Source organism: Mytilus trossulus, chromosome 12 (assembly GCF_036588685.1).
Source record: "Mytilus trossulus isolate FHL-02 chromosome 12, PNRI_Mtr1.1.1.hap1, whole genome shotgun sequence".
Taxonomy (NCBI): Eukaryota; Metazoa; Mollusca; class Bivalvia; order Mytilida; family Mytilidae; genus Mytilus; species Mytilus trossulus.
The window spans coordinates 48,594,702-48,608,670 of NC_086384.1; the positions used below are offsets into that span (position 1 = coordinate 48,594,702).

The following is a 13,969-nucleotide window of genomic DNA, read 5'->3' on the forward strand; positions in this document are numbered from 1 at the left end:
GCAAAGATGACCAGGTGAGCAACGCTTTGAAAACTTATAAAAAGATAGCATTTGACATATCTATAATATTGTTTTCAGCTGTATTGACTGTCAAATATTCCTTCACACGTTCAGTTACAATGATAGGAGGTAGACTTAAATCAGTTCATGTTCATGGTTATATGATTTTATTGATTTAACTAAATAATGGTTCGAAATCAAGTTTACGCGCCTATTTGTGTTGGTATAAAACAATAATGTGTGTTTCCCTATCTTCACTATGTGTTAGGGCATCTGTTACAAAAATTATCATTTGTCGATTCGCTGTTAAGTTTGATTTAAAAACAAAAATGCTTAACGTTGTGTTATTTTTACCATAACCTTGGCATATGTCTTTGCCTTTCCATTTACTATATTAATGCATACAATGAGTGCCATTTATGGAGCAAGATCTGCTTGCTCCTCTGGAGCACCTGATATCAACCCCAGTGTTTGGTTCGGTTGGTGTTGCTTATTATTTAGTTTTATATGGTGTGACGTGTGTACTTTTATTTGTCAGTCTTTTTTTTCTTTTTGATCCATTGTGGTGTCAGTTAATTGTCGATCTATGAGAAATGTCCCTCTGGTATATTTCGCCTTTTTTTTTACAACGTTGCTGATATATTTTGTCGTCTTTGCTGATTTTTTTCACAGTTTGTCCCGATCGAAATATTTTTTGAGTTTCTGATAGAATATGGAAATAGTCTTTGGTATATATAGACGTGTTGTTGCCCTTTTATGTTTAGATTGGTTAACCTGTGCTGTTAATTTACAATCTCCTTCCGATTTACCAAAAACGCCTTTTGAACGGAACAAAACATATAAGTACAACATGAAGATTGATTAAAATAATTCTGAAACGATGCACAGAAGAAAGACTTTACGAGCATGACGTATTTGTCGACAACATGCGTTAAAAGATTTGATATCGTAACATTAACTGTACCGTCTTTAGAGTGTCTACTTCAATCTGTAGTTCCCTGTGCCTTCTCTTACTATAGAATGCATAGCATATACATAACTTCATTTGACATAGGAAACACATTTAAAAGATGACAAAGAAATATAACCAACGGAATATTGTTGGCCCTCGTTTTGTTCCATTCTGTTATTCTCTATGTTCACAATTTTCGCGTTTTCTGTAACTATAAAGAACCCTAAGCATGCTTAGGGAACATGGCAATAAAACCGACACACAATGTCCAAATTTGGTCAACTTAAATTGAAGATACCAGGATGCAAAAGTATCCATGTGTGACGAGACTAATGATGAAAGTATCAAGGTGTGACGACACATCTGATCAAAGCATCCAGGTGGAATGATACCAAGGTATAAGAAGTATTTAGGCGAGGAGATGCAAAAGTAAGAGAGTATACATGTGAAAAGAAACCAATGATCAAAGTATCCTGACGAAACGTACACCAAGGTTCAAGAAGTTTATTTACTGTAAACCAACTAATTTTTGCAAGCGATTTAATTTAGCGGCTTTTGCGAGAAGAAAAATAATTCAAATATAACTCGTCGCGAAAATTTAAATCTAGATATTTCTAACTACAAAGTACATCAAGTAAATATGAAAATAGCGACATTTAACGCTATGAATTGGAATAGAAAGGACTTAACGCAAAAAAAAGTATCCGCGAATATTATTTGGTTTACAGTTTCTTAGTGAGAAAATGTAAAAGCACACAAATACTGAACTCCGAGGACAATTCAAAACTGAAAGTCCATAATCAAATAATAAAATCAAATGATAAAACATCAAACGAATGGACAGTTGTCTCATTGGCAAGCATACCACATCTTCTTTTTTTATAATAGATGTCATATTCCTGACTTGGCAGAAGTATTTTGTAATGTAGACATGGTGCATTGAACCTGTTTTCTAACGCTAAACCTCTCACTTGTATGACAGTTGTATCAAATTCCAAAATACCTAAGTAAAAGAGTATCCAGTTGGGAAATTATTAATAATTGGAAGTACCGTAGAGCGGGTTATTTCAGCGGGTGTAAAATTTTGCGATTTTTATTGATTAAGGTATAAGAAATAATTTGGCGGTTATGATTTTGGCGAATTCAAAACTTTTATCAATACCTTTGCATGTACACTTTTGATTTGCCGGAATTTATTTTGGCGATTTTGTTTTATCCGCGATAATAATCGAAAATTTACACCCCGCGAAAATAACCCGCTATACGGTATCATGGTGAGAAGAAACAAAGGAACCAAACGTACTCGGATGAATGGAAACCAACGTTCAAAAATAATTTGATAGTTATACACTTGACTTAAAAATATATATAGTAACCATCGGATTTCTAGAACACCTTTTAGATGTTTTAAATTTCGTTACTCGAAGTAAACAAAATACAGTTGAAACAAAGAAAATTGGCAAAAATATGATTTTTTTAACCTATAATGCCATAATAACATCGAGTGAACTTTTTAGAGAGAGAAGTAGAGAAAAAGAATATTCATACATATTTTGTTTTACTGGAGTAGTCTTTTCTGATTTGTATCTGCTAACATGCGGATTATCAGCACCATCAATTATTCTAACGCTGTTGTTCTCGTCTCGATAACTGATATCGTCATGGTATTTATGGGAGTTATTACAGATTTGTTTCCACAAAGAGCAGTTTTGTAAGCCTTTCTCATGTTTCTATTTATAACACCATATAACACACTATTTATACAGCTGTTTGAAAAACACATATAAATAGCCAAAGCATGGAATTCTTCCGGAAAGTCTGCAATCTTGTTTCCGAAGATAGAAGTTATCCCAAAAGGTATATACAAAATCAGATACGCAATAAAAACTGAAAACTGTGTCCTAGTTACCATTAGTTCGTGCATTAATTTTCGTCGGGCTAAACCATTATTCCAGTGTCTGTGAACGCTTTTCTTTGAATTACTGACATGAATGTAAATTTTCACATAGCAATACGACGTCACATTAATAGGAATTAAGAGTGAAATAATCATATAGGTATAAGAAAACGATGCATCTCCATATCTGTCAAAAATACATGAATGAAGTGATTTGTCGAACGTCCACAGATGATCATAAAACCACATTGAAGACGCAAATGTAGTTGCTAGGGTTAAAGAAGCAGATATTGCTATAGAAACCCATCTCTTTGTATACATATTGCTGAATCTTTGAGGATGACATATTTTCACGTACCTACAAACAGCAATGTGCATAATAAACTGGATACTGCACGTGAATAAAAACGCTGTAATAACTGCGTTAAATCTGCACAGTTTCCGATCAGGTATTGCATTTTGTATAAGAATATAAACAATGTTAAACGGAATCAGGTAAAATATGATAAGAAAATCTGTAAAAGCCAAACAAGCGACAAATATGTTTTGCATTGTTCTAAGCGCTTTAGTTCGTGATAATGTCCATATTATTAGTATGTTCCCACAAGTTCCAAGTATGTACATTACACCACAGAAAAACAAAGAAATAGCTACTGTTTGAATGTCATATAGTCCCATTGCTAGTGTTTTCTCTTTAAATACCTTAAAGAAATCAAAAGATGTCAAAGTGACTAATTTAAAATCTAACTTTGTATTCCGATTGATAGTCACATTCTTTGACGATGCATTGCTCTTTAGAAGTAATGTCACAATAACGATTTTAAGTGTATCTTTTGATAATATTTAAATTTGTCTAAAGAAAACCAATATCCAATAAGATTATCATACACGTTTTTTTACATTTTATTCATGGCTTAACATCGTGATTAAGCCTTCAATCTTTACTTTTTGTTAAAGCAAGCGAATTAGTTTTTCCTGTTGACATACCAACATCAATCTGAAAAACTAATTGAGCCTTTTAGAACTTTATTTTTGTAATAATTATTAGTTAAACAGTTATGACATTTGTATGATAAATCTGGAAAATGTGGGACAATTTGGATTCTAATGCAATTAGTTTGTATCAATGGTTCTGATTGGATGACAGTTAGCGTAAAATTCTCTATCTCCTTTTCTGTAATTAAGGAAGCCGACATTTTGAATTGCTGAATGTATTGACATGTATTTTCTACAATAATAAGCCAAAAATCGCATATGTTGCACCTAAAAATCTTCTTTTTATCGAATTACATTGTCAAGCGGCACAGAAGCCAGAAAACGCCCGCCGTTCATGTTTGACGCCGGAAACATATCTGTGACGTCAACTAGTATAGGGACCAAAGAGGACAACATCTTTTCCCTACATTTTCTTAAATGAAAATTGTACACTTTAATAATGATTGAAATTTAATTATGAACATGTTTTGCATTAGAATAGAGATAACTGTATTGTATTTGAAGCTTTGCAGACGTCCATCGGTAGTTTTACTGTAGCAAATACCCGTTTACCTGTCTCCGCTTCGCGTCGCCAGGTAAACTTTATTTGCGACAGTGAAACTACCTATGGACGTCCTTAAAGCTACAAATACAATACAGTTACTAGTATCTCTTCAAAAGAGGTAAAAGACACCAGATAGACATTCAAATTCATATATCGAAAATAAACTGATAACGACATGGCTAAAAATGAAAAAGACAAACAATAGTATACAAGACACAACATAGAAAACTGAAGACTAGGCAACACGAATCCCTCCAATAATTGAAGGTGATTTCTTATGCTCTGGAAGCAGATCTTACTCCACATGTTGCACCCATCGAAACAACAAGTGACAACATTAAGGCTTATTTCGCTCTCTTCTAACATAAAGTAAGCAAATTTTGACTTGTGACTCATTTTGTCCTTTTTTCATCATATTTAAAAGTTTTAGCTGATTTCCGACGTTCATTATGTCGTTCATTCTTTTAAAGCTATTAAAAATACTGTTGTGTTTCTTTTTAACAGTTGTTCTTTGTAGATATTTGCTCAAGCGCAGTGTATTTCTTCCGAATCATGACGTGGTCATATCGACAGAGATCAATTGAGGTAAATATAGCCATATTTTCTTCACTTCCAGACCGTTCGTACGCTTCACGTTGCTTCATGTTTATCTTTCTTTGGTTACATCTGTCGCTTTTTCTATTTATTTTGCTGATCGAAACCCGGTACCTTTCGGGCAGGATCAACTTATGTAGTTTTTTTTGTTCCCTTCGACACTGCCAGCGTGTCTTTCAAAAAAGTTTTCTTTCACTAATGGATTGATGTCTAATTCATTTATATAATATCTGAACGTATAAATGTAAAACACTTAAAATTTTGTTGATATAACAAAACAAACAACAAATTCCTTGTTTTTTTTTAAAGAACATTTTACATTTTTGAAATAATTTGATACAATCAAAACTATCAAACTTTTAAAGAATCGGACATTTGGGAATAAACCTTTTAACAGAATATTGTTCTGTTTGATTTATCTAACTCTGTTAATGTGATCAATATAAAAGCTATTTTTATGTTGATATATTTTTTTTAAATCTTGTTTTCAAAAAGATACAAACGCCAGTATCCCTCAATTTTAGTTTGTAAACCGAATTTGGTGTTTTTTTTCTCAATCGATTTATGAATTTCGAATAGCGGTTGAAGACTTTTGCCTTTATACATGTATGTATTTGTCTTAACTCTTTTGTAGACGAAACATGCGTCTGGCGCAAATATAAAATTTCAATTCTGGTATCTATGATGAGTTTTTTTTTACTCACAGACCCAATGCAACTTAGTACTTCAACAAAGATTGCATTTTTTTATACCCGGTCCTTTGTGTGACATTTATACCGGAAACATTACCCTACGTTTGTAAAATGTCTTGTGAATGTGATATCAAAATTTTATTTACAATGCAAATGGTTCGGGATCATGTCCTGAGGCAGACCAAATCGGTTAACTAACATAAAAGTAAAATGATTTTATCACAAACATAGATTATCACATAGACTTGCCTTAATGAATATATTCGACATTTTTGATACACAGATTCCAATACTAAGAGGTGTCCAGAAAAGGAGAGATCAAAGAACAAAACGAACTCAAATAAGACAATACCAAAGTTCCAAATAAATGATTGATAGTAACATGGTTGTATTTAGTGAACACCGTTGTTATTTCGTGAGTCGAACTTTAACAAAAATAGTTTACGAAAACACAGCTTGCAAAACATGGGACGATTATAATCCTATGATAACAATGGATAATGGTTACACCCAATAAATCTTTTATGAAAAGAAGTAGAATATTTTTACATTAGAAGACTGCATAAACTTGTCTGATATTGGTATGATATTACATGAATTATTAACACCAATGTGTTGATTCTAAAACTGTTGTTCCCTTCTCAATAACTGATTAATATCACTTGGAATTCAAGGGCGTTATCACATGTTTTCCTAATATATCAATTTTGTAAGCCATTCTCATATTTCCTTTAATATCATCGTACATTCACTATTCATACAGCTGTCTGAAAAAAAATCATATTATAATAGCAAAAGCGTTGAATTCTTGTAGAAAACTGACATCTTGTTTCTAAATATAGATATTATCCTAAAAGGTATATACAAAATAAATAAAGGCAACAGTAGTATACCGCCGTATACAACCAGAAGTGACCTTGTGTAAACTGGAAGTAACTATTTTTGCACTTATTTAATGTTAAAGTATATAGAACCATATATTTTGAAATCAGTGTCTAAACTAGTAAACTATCATATTATATCGGAAGTGATTTTCTCTAACCGGAAGTAACACATAATCCCCCTTATTTTAAACCAAAAGATATAGAAACCATATATTTTTTGTATCAGCTCACAGTTAGCAATCATTTGACAGTGGAAAGGACATTATAAACTCGATTTTTAAATATTCATATCAAAAAACATGTTTTATGGTGCGATAATTTCCCGCTTTTTTTAAATACCATCTATTGTCTTAGACTGTTTTCTGTTCTCTGATCGTATTGTTGTCCTTCTGACACATACCCCATTTCTATTCTCAATTTTATTTACATGTGTTAGTAATTGAAAGATAAATTAGGCTGAAAATTACAAGAAACCTAACTATATTTGTTTAGCCCAATCAGTTATGATTACCTTGATTGCCTCAATGTCTTTGATCATCTCATCGCGGGAATTCTACAATCTCAATCTACCTTAATTGCTGCTTTCTAGTTCTTGGTCACAAAAACGTGTAACAAGGTTAAGTTTCAAAATACATACATATAATAATTATCCATGTAAATATTTGACATCAAAGTTTAAATCACGACTGCTAAGTATATAACCTGGTTTGTTTTCAGGATGAGTGAGCAGACTAATGCATTAATACATACATAATGAACCTTATGGATCTATCGCTATGATTACTTCTTTTTTCATTAGGACTCTAAAGAAACGGCCTCCTTTAAACGAACATACCAGCTGTAAATCTTATATGTATATTCATTAATAAATGATTGAATTTAGTTGTAAACAATGTATGTTATGAACGACCTTGTTCTGATTTATAATTGCTTTCTGGCTTAATCTTGGATTTTCATGCTTTAATCTTTACAAATATCTTAATGGTGGAATTGCGTATGTTGGTACAATAAGGTAGTACTGTTAGTGTTAAAAAAAATTATAATCCTGGTACTTTTGATAACTAATTATATATATAATTATATACATTACCTTCACTAAGAGCAATTGCTCTGCTGTTGAACTGTAAGTAACAGAGAGTACTGTGGGGACGATATCTTATAATATAACTCTGATAAAATACACAACAGCTTTGTAGTTTGACGTTTACTAGTTACTAACAGAAGATAAGGAGACGTCGCCGTGTGACGTCGGCCTTAGATACAATATGACTTCCGATACGTTGCCGGTCCCGCGGTCTCCTCGACATTCTCGGGGCCTCAAAAAAATTTACTTTACGTAGAAAAGAAAATTGAAATACAATATAATTACATAAAGATTGAGATTAAAGTCTCTCAAATGAAAATATGAATCACAGTTCTTTCACAGTTGAACTAACGTTGTTCATAAAACAAAATCGCATTACAGTCCATTATAATTCCGTAACACATTTCTAAACAAATATGCTCGCTCATACTTTACTCCAAAAGTCCATAAAAATATTTAATGTTCTATTTAATCGTTGTCGTGTTTCCATGGTAACTTTCCATACTCTTTGTCGTCGCGAAACTCTATTGAAGTTCTTATATAGTTCTCTTTTTCGTCGTGTACTTGTTGAAATTCTACTTCTCGATCTTCACTCTTCCTAAACGCTTCTAAGTTGTGTTCCTCTGTTTGATGTGATATAAGTACATTGGAAATACTTGACACTGTTGATAGCTGTGATTTTTCTGAATTTAACGGTCCAGAAAGTAAGTACCCTAATTTTGATTTGACAGCAGTGGGTCCGTTTCCGCGTACAACTTTATCTTCAACTATTTCCCAATAAAAATCGGCTCCAATTAATAACGAAATTTCAAAGGTATCTTGTTGCGTAACAGAATGTGCGAGCTTTAGTCCTTTCAAATAGTTATTGTTCCTGTCAATGTAACGAATGTGGTTCTGTATCGGCGTAGCTATCATAGGAACGATCGATGCATGTACTGAGATTTTATGTCCAGTTTCAGTTTCAACATAAACTGTGGTTTTATCGAGTCGCCTAGCATTAGTGTTGGTTTCTCCAAATGATGAGAGTTGAATCTTTTCGGCTCCTTCTCTCTGTAGATTCAATTTATGCGCAAGACTCTCCGTTACAAAAGATCTTTGAGCGCCTTCATCAAACAAAATATTCGTATCTGTGCAATGATGATCTGACCAAACGGGGGCCACGGCAGTTTTCAACAATACATTTGAGTGAAATTGTGCTGACGAGTGTAAAATCGTGGAATCTTCTTGTATCTCGGTGTCCTTCACAAGATTTACTATAGTTGATGTAGATGGCGTAGTTTCGTTCTTATTACAACTGTTTAAAGAATTTCTAGTGTCAGCGTTACTTCTTTTTTCGGGGTCTGCGGTGTGTTTAACTTCGCTACATAAACTAGTGTTGTGTCGTTTACCACAGTTACGACATGAGCTTTTCGATTTGCATTCCTTTATGTGATGTGTACCGAGGCAGTTGAAGCATAAATTGTTACGTTTAACAATAGCGATGCGTTCATCTAAATCGCGTACTTTCTGGCAGTTGGCAGGCGAATGAATGTCTTTGCAGAAAATGCACGGCTTTTCTGTTAAATGTTGATTAATATTTCTAGTACTTGCGTTGTGTTTTCTTTGTGTGTTAGCACCGGCGAAAAGGGTAGTATACGAAATATCACTTTCTGTCTGTGTAACTTGTCCGGCTTCCATGATTTGTATCTCTTTATGTATACTTTTTCGAAGATCTCGTAATAACCAATTTGTCGTACCATGCTCCCGAGCGAGATGCTTTCTGATTTCTCCGGGTAGTTTGTTGATTATAATCGGGACTAATAAATTACCGTACGAGTCCTGTGTCTGTCCAAGCGATTCAAGTCCTCTAACTAAACTCTCCATTTTGTCATAAAACATTCTCAGGCTTTTGAGGTCATCTCGGGGTGGCGTGATATCAAGCAGTGCTTGTAGGTGTGCTTGTGTGATTTTATGAGTCTGTCCAAATATCTCTATCAGAACATTAACGGCTTCGGCATAATTAGCGTTAGTTAGAGAAAATCCGGCAATCGTCTGAGCGGCTTCGTTTTCTAATTGGGCCTTCAAATAATTAAACTTTTGAACATCTGTCAATGTTGGGTTGTAATGAACTGCTGATTCGTAAGAATCCCAAAAGCTTGGCCATTCTAATATATTGCCATTAAATGTAGGTAAAGTTAATTTTGGCAAACGGTGATTGCTGGATATAGCGGACGGGACAGCATAGCTTGACGTGGGAATTGATGTGGCAATTTGGCTTGTCTCTGTTAAAATTCGAGCGGCATCATTTGACTGTGGCAATGACGGGGCGACATAACTTGTCTGTACAATTTCGGGTGAACTAGTAGGAATGAACGGTGGACTGTCTACATTTAAAACTTGATAAGACAAATGTGATGGTTGATTGGAAATAGGTTGTAATGTTTTATCTATGAATATCTTAAAATGTCTCAGTTTAGTAACACAATTTGTAGTATACTCATCTGTGTCTACGATTTCCGTCTCTATATCCTCTGTTTCCGATGCGTTCTCAATTTGTTCATTCAGTGTGTCGAGTAACTTCTTCTTCTGTTGTAGATTTTCGTATGTGGCTAACAGCTCCTCTCGGTCGAATTCAGAACTTTCTTTTGCGTCGGCAAATTTTCGTAAAAGTCTGGTAACGGCACTACGATTGCCCGTTCTTCTTGATTTCAGCTTTGGTAGCTCCATTAGTCACGGCACCATAAAATACACAACAGCTTTGTAGTTTGACGTTTACTAGTTTCTTACAGAATATAAGGAGACGTCGCCGTGTGACGTCGACCTTAGATACAATATGACTTCCGATACGTTGCCGGTCCCGCGGTCTCCTCGACAAGTACCACAACCTCAATAACCTGTATTCGGTACTGGAGAGTAATTGCTCTGCTGCTGGACTGTAATTAACAGAGAGTACCACAACCTCAATAACCTGCGGTTCACTACTGGCATGAGCATAAAGCTGTTGGCTCTGCTGCTGGAGTGTAATTAACATAGAGTACAACAACCTCAATAACCTGCGGTTCACTACTGGCATGAGCATAAGGTTGTTGGCTCTGCTGCTGGAGAGTAATTAACAGAGAGTACCACAACCTCAATAACCTACGGTTCACTACTGGCATGAGCATAAGGTTGTTGGCTCTGCTGCTGGAGAGTAATTTACATAGAGTACCACAACCTCAATAACCTACGGTTCACTACTGGCATGAGCATAAGGTTGTTGGCTCTGCTGCTGGAGAGTAATTAACAGAGAGTACCACAACTTCAATAACCTACGGTTCACTATTGGCATGAACAGAAGGTTATTGGCTCTGCTGCTGGAGTGTAATTAACATAAAGTACCACAATCTCAATAACCTGCGGTTCACTACTGGCATGAACAGAAGGTTATTGGCTCTGCTGCTGGAGTGTAATTAACATAAAGTACCACAACTTCAATAACCTACGGTTCACTACTGGCATGAACAGCAGGTTATTGGCTCTGCTGCTGGAGTGTAATTAACAGAGAGTACCACAACTTCAATAACCTACGGTTCACTACTGGCATGAACAGAAGGTTATTGGCTCTGCTGCTGGAGAGTAATTAACATAAAGTACCACAACCTCAATAACCTGCGGTTCACTATTGGCATGAACAGAAGGTTATTGGCTCTGCTGCTGGAGTGTAATTAACAGAGAGTACCACAACTTCAATAACCTACGGTTCACTACTGGCATGAACAGAAGGTTATTGGTTCTGCTGCTGGAGTGTAATTAACATAAAGTACCACAACTTCAATAACCTACGGTTCACTACTGGCATGAACAGAAGGTTATTGGCTCTGCTGCTGGAGTGTAATTAACATAAAGTACCACAACTTCAATAACCTACGGTTCACTACTGGCATGAACAGAAGGTTATTGGCTCTGCTGCTGGAGTGTAATTAACAGAGAGTACCACAACTTCAATAACCTACGGTTCACTACTGGCATGAACAGAAGGTTGTTGGCTCTGCTGCTGGAGAGTAATTAACATAAAGTACCACAACTTCAATCACCTACGGTTCACTACTGGCATGAACAGAAGGTTGTTGGCTCTGCTGCTGGAGAGTAATTAACATAAATTACCACAACCTCAATAACCTACGGTTCACTACTGGCATGAACAGAAGGTTGTTGGCTCTGCTGCTGGAGAGTAATTAACATAAAGTACCACAACTTCAATAACCTACGGTTCACTACTGGCATGAACAGAAGGTTGTTGGCTCTGCTGCTGGAGTGTAATTAACAGAGAGTACCACAACTTCAATAACCTACGGTTCACTACTGGCATGAACAGAAGGTTGTTGGCTCTGCTGCTGGAGAGTAATTAACATAAAGTACCACAACTTCAATCACCTACGGTTCACTACTGGCATGAACAGAAGGTTGTTGGCTCTGCTGCTGGAGAGTAATTAACATAAATTACCACAACCTCAATAACCTACGGTTCACTACTGGCATGAACAGAAGGTTGTTGGCTCTGCTGCTGGAGAGTAATTAACATAAAGTACCACAACTTCAATAACCTACGGTTCACTACTGGCATGAACAGAAGGTTATTGGCTCTGCTGCTGGAGTGTAATTAACAGAGAGTACCACAACTTCAATAACCTACGGTTCACTACTGGCATGAACAGAAGGTTGTTGGCTCTGCTGCTGGAGTGTAATTAACAGAGAGTACCACAACTTCAATAACCTACGGTTCACTACTGGCATGAACAGAAGGTTGTTGGCTCTGCTGCTGGAGAGTAATTAACATAAAGTACCACAACTTCAATCACCTACGGTTCACTACTGGCATGAACAGAAGGTTGTTGGCTCTGCTGCTGGAGAGTAATTAACATAAATTACCACAACCTCAATAACCTACGGTTCACTACTGGCATGAACAGAAGGTTGTTGGCTCTGCTGCTGGAGAGTAATTAACATAAAGTACCACAACTTCAATAACCTACGGTTCACTACTGGCATGAACAGAAGGTTATTGGCTCTGCTGCTGGAGTGTAATTAACAGAGAGTACCACAACTTCAATAACCTACGGTTCACTACTGGCATGAACAGAAGGTTATTGGCTCTGCTGCTGGAGAGTAATTAACATAAAGTACCACAACTTCAAAAACCTACGGTTCACTACTGGCATGAACAGAAGGTTATTGGCTCTGCTGCTGGAGAGTAATTAACAGAGAGTACCACAGCCTCAATAACCTGTATTATCATATACTTGTATAAAATATTACTAAAGCGGGCTGATAAAGGTACCTTCATTGACTGCTTCCGCAATGTTATCACATGCCTTTCCGTTAATATCCTTGACATTTAGCACATGCAACTTCGTGCATTTCCGGAAATTTGATTGAAAACGACAACAGAACGCGGAAAACGGCAAGTGATAAGACTTTTCAAAAAATGGTTGAGGAGCAAAATTAATTAAGTTAAACATGTTTTGAAAGACTTAAATGAGGTGACAATATAATTGAAGAACATAATAAGTGTTGTGACAAGATAAATAAAATGCCTTCGGCTCTTGGGCTGATATCATAACATTGGTCCGACAAAGGGTATGATACATGAAAAATGCCATGTAATAATCTAAACTTCGGTACTGGCATGAGTATAAGGTTGTTGTTCTATTTAAATGTGTTTTATAACGTGTATAATAGCATTTTGAAAATATAATGAATATGTTTTTTAACAGGGTTATCACAGATTACTTGTCGAGGTTTGGCTCTATGTTTATTTTATTTTTAAGATAGTCATTGCTGTATAACATGTATAAAGTTTTGTCATTTCGAAAAAGTTGACCTCGTCGACCCCTTCACTTTATGGAACACATTATGATCTAATTTGCAGCTAAAATTACGCTTAGTTTTTCAGCCAAAGTTGGGATAAGGTGAAGTTTTGTTGCATGTTAATTGACTGCCACTTGAAGAAGAGGTTAATGTTTGAAATCGCATAATTTAACACCGGAAGCAATTGGTCTATAAGTTACTGGTTTTATTCCTAATCATCTTTTATGTAAAAAAAAAAAGTCCCAGAATCTATCTGGTACTTTTTTTTACTTCAATATTACTGCATCCATAGGCAGTTTTTTCTACTGTTCCATTAATGCACTTAAATTTAAAAAAAATATCCTTAAAGATTTGACACTAACAGAAATGAAATAATATGATAATAACTAGAATTACAACTGAGGTATTTTAATATTTGGAAACATTTTGAGTGATTAGTCCTATTACTGACAGAAACTACACACGTTTATGATAAGGTAGCCTCATTTAGGCTAAGGTAG

At 35.4% G+C, this 13,969-nt stretch overlaps 1 protein-coding gene across 1 annotated transcript; it reads right to left on the bottom strand.

The window, feature by feature from the left end:
• Window positions 1-8,111: 8,111 nt before the first annotated feature.
• LOC134692518 (uncharacterized) lies at window positions 8,112-10,349 on the bottom strand. The gene has a single exon (XM_063552976.1). The coding sequence runs from the start codon at window positions 10,347-10,349 to the stop codon at window positions 8,112-8,114; it is 2,238 nt and encodes a 745-aa protein (XP_063409046.1).
• Between the last annotated feature and the right edge of the window lie 3,620 nt (window positions 10,350-13,969).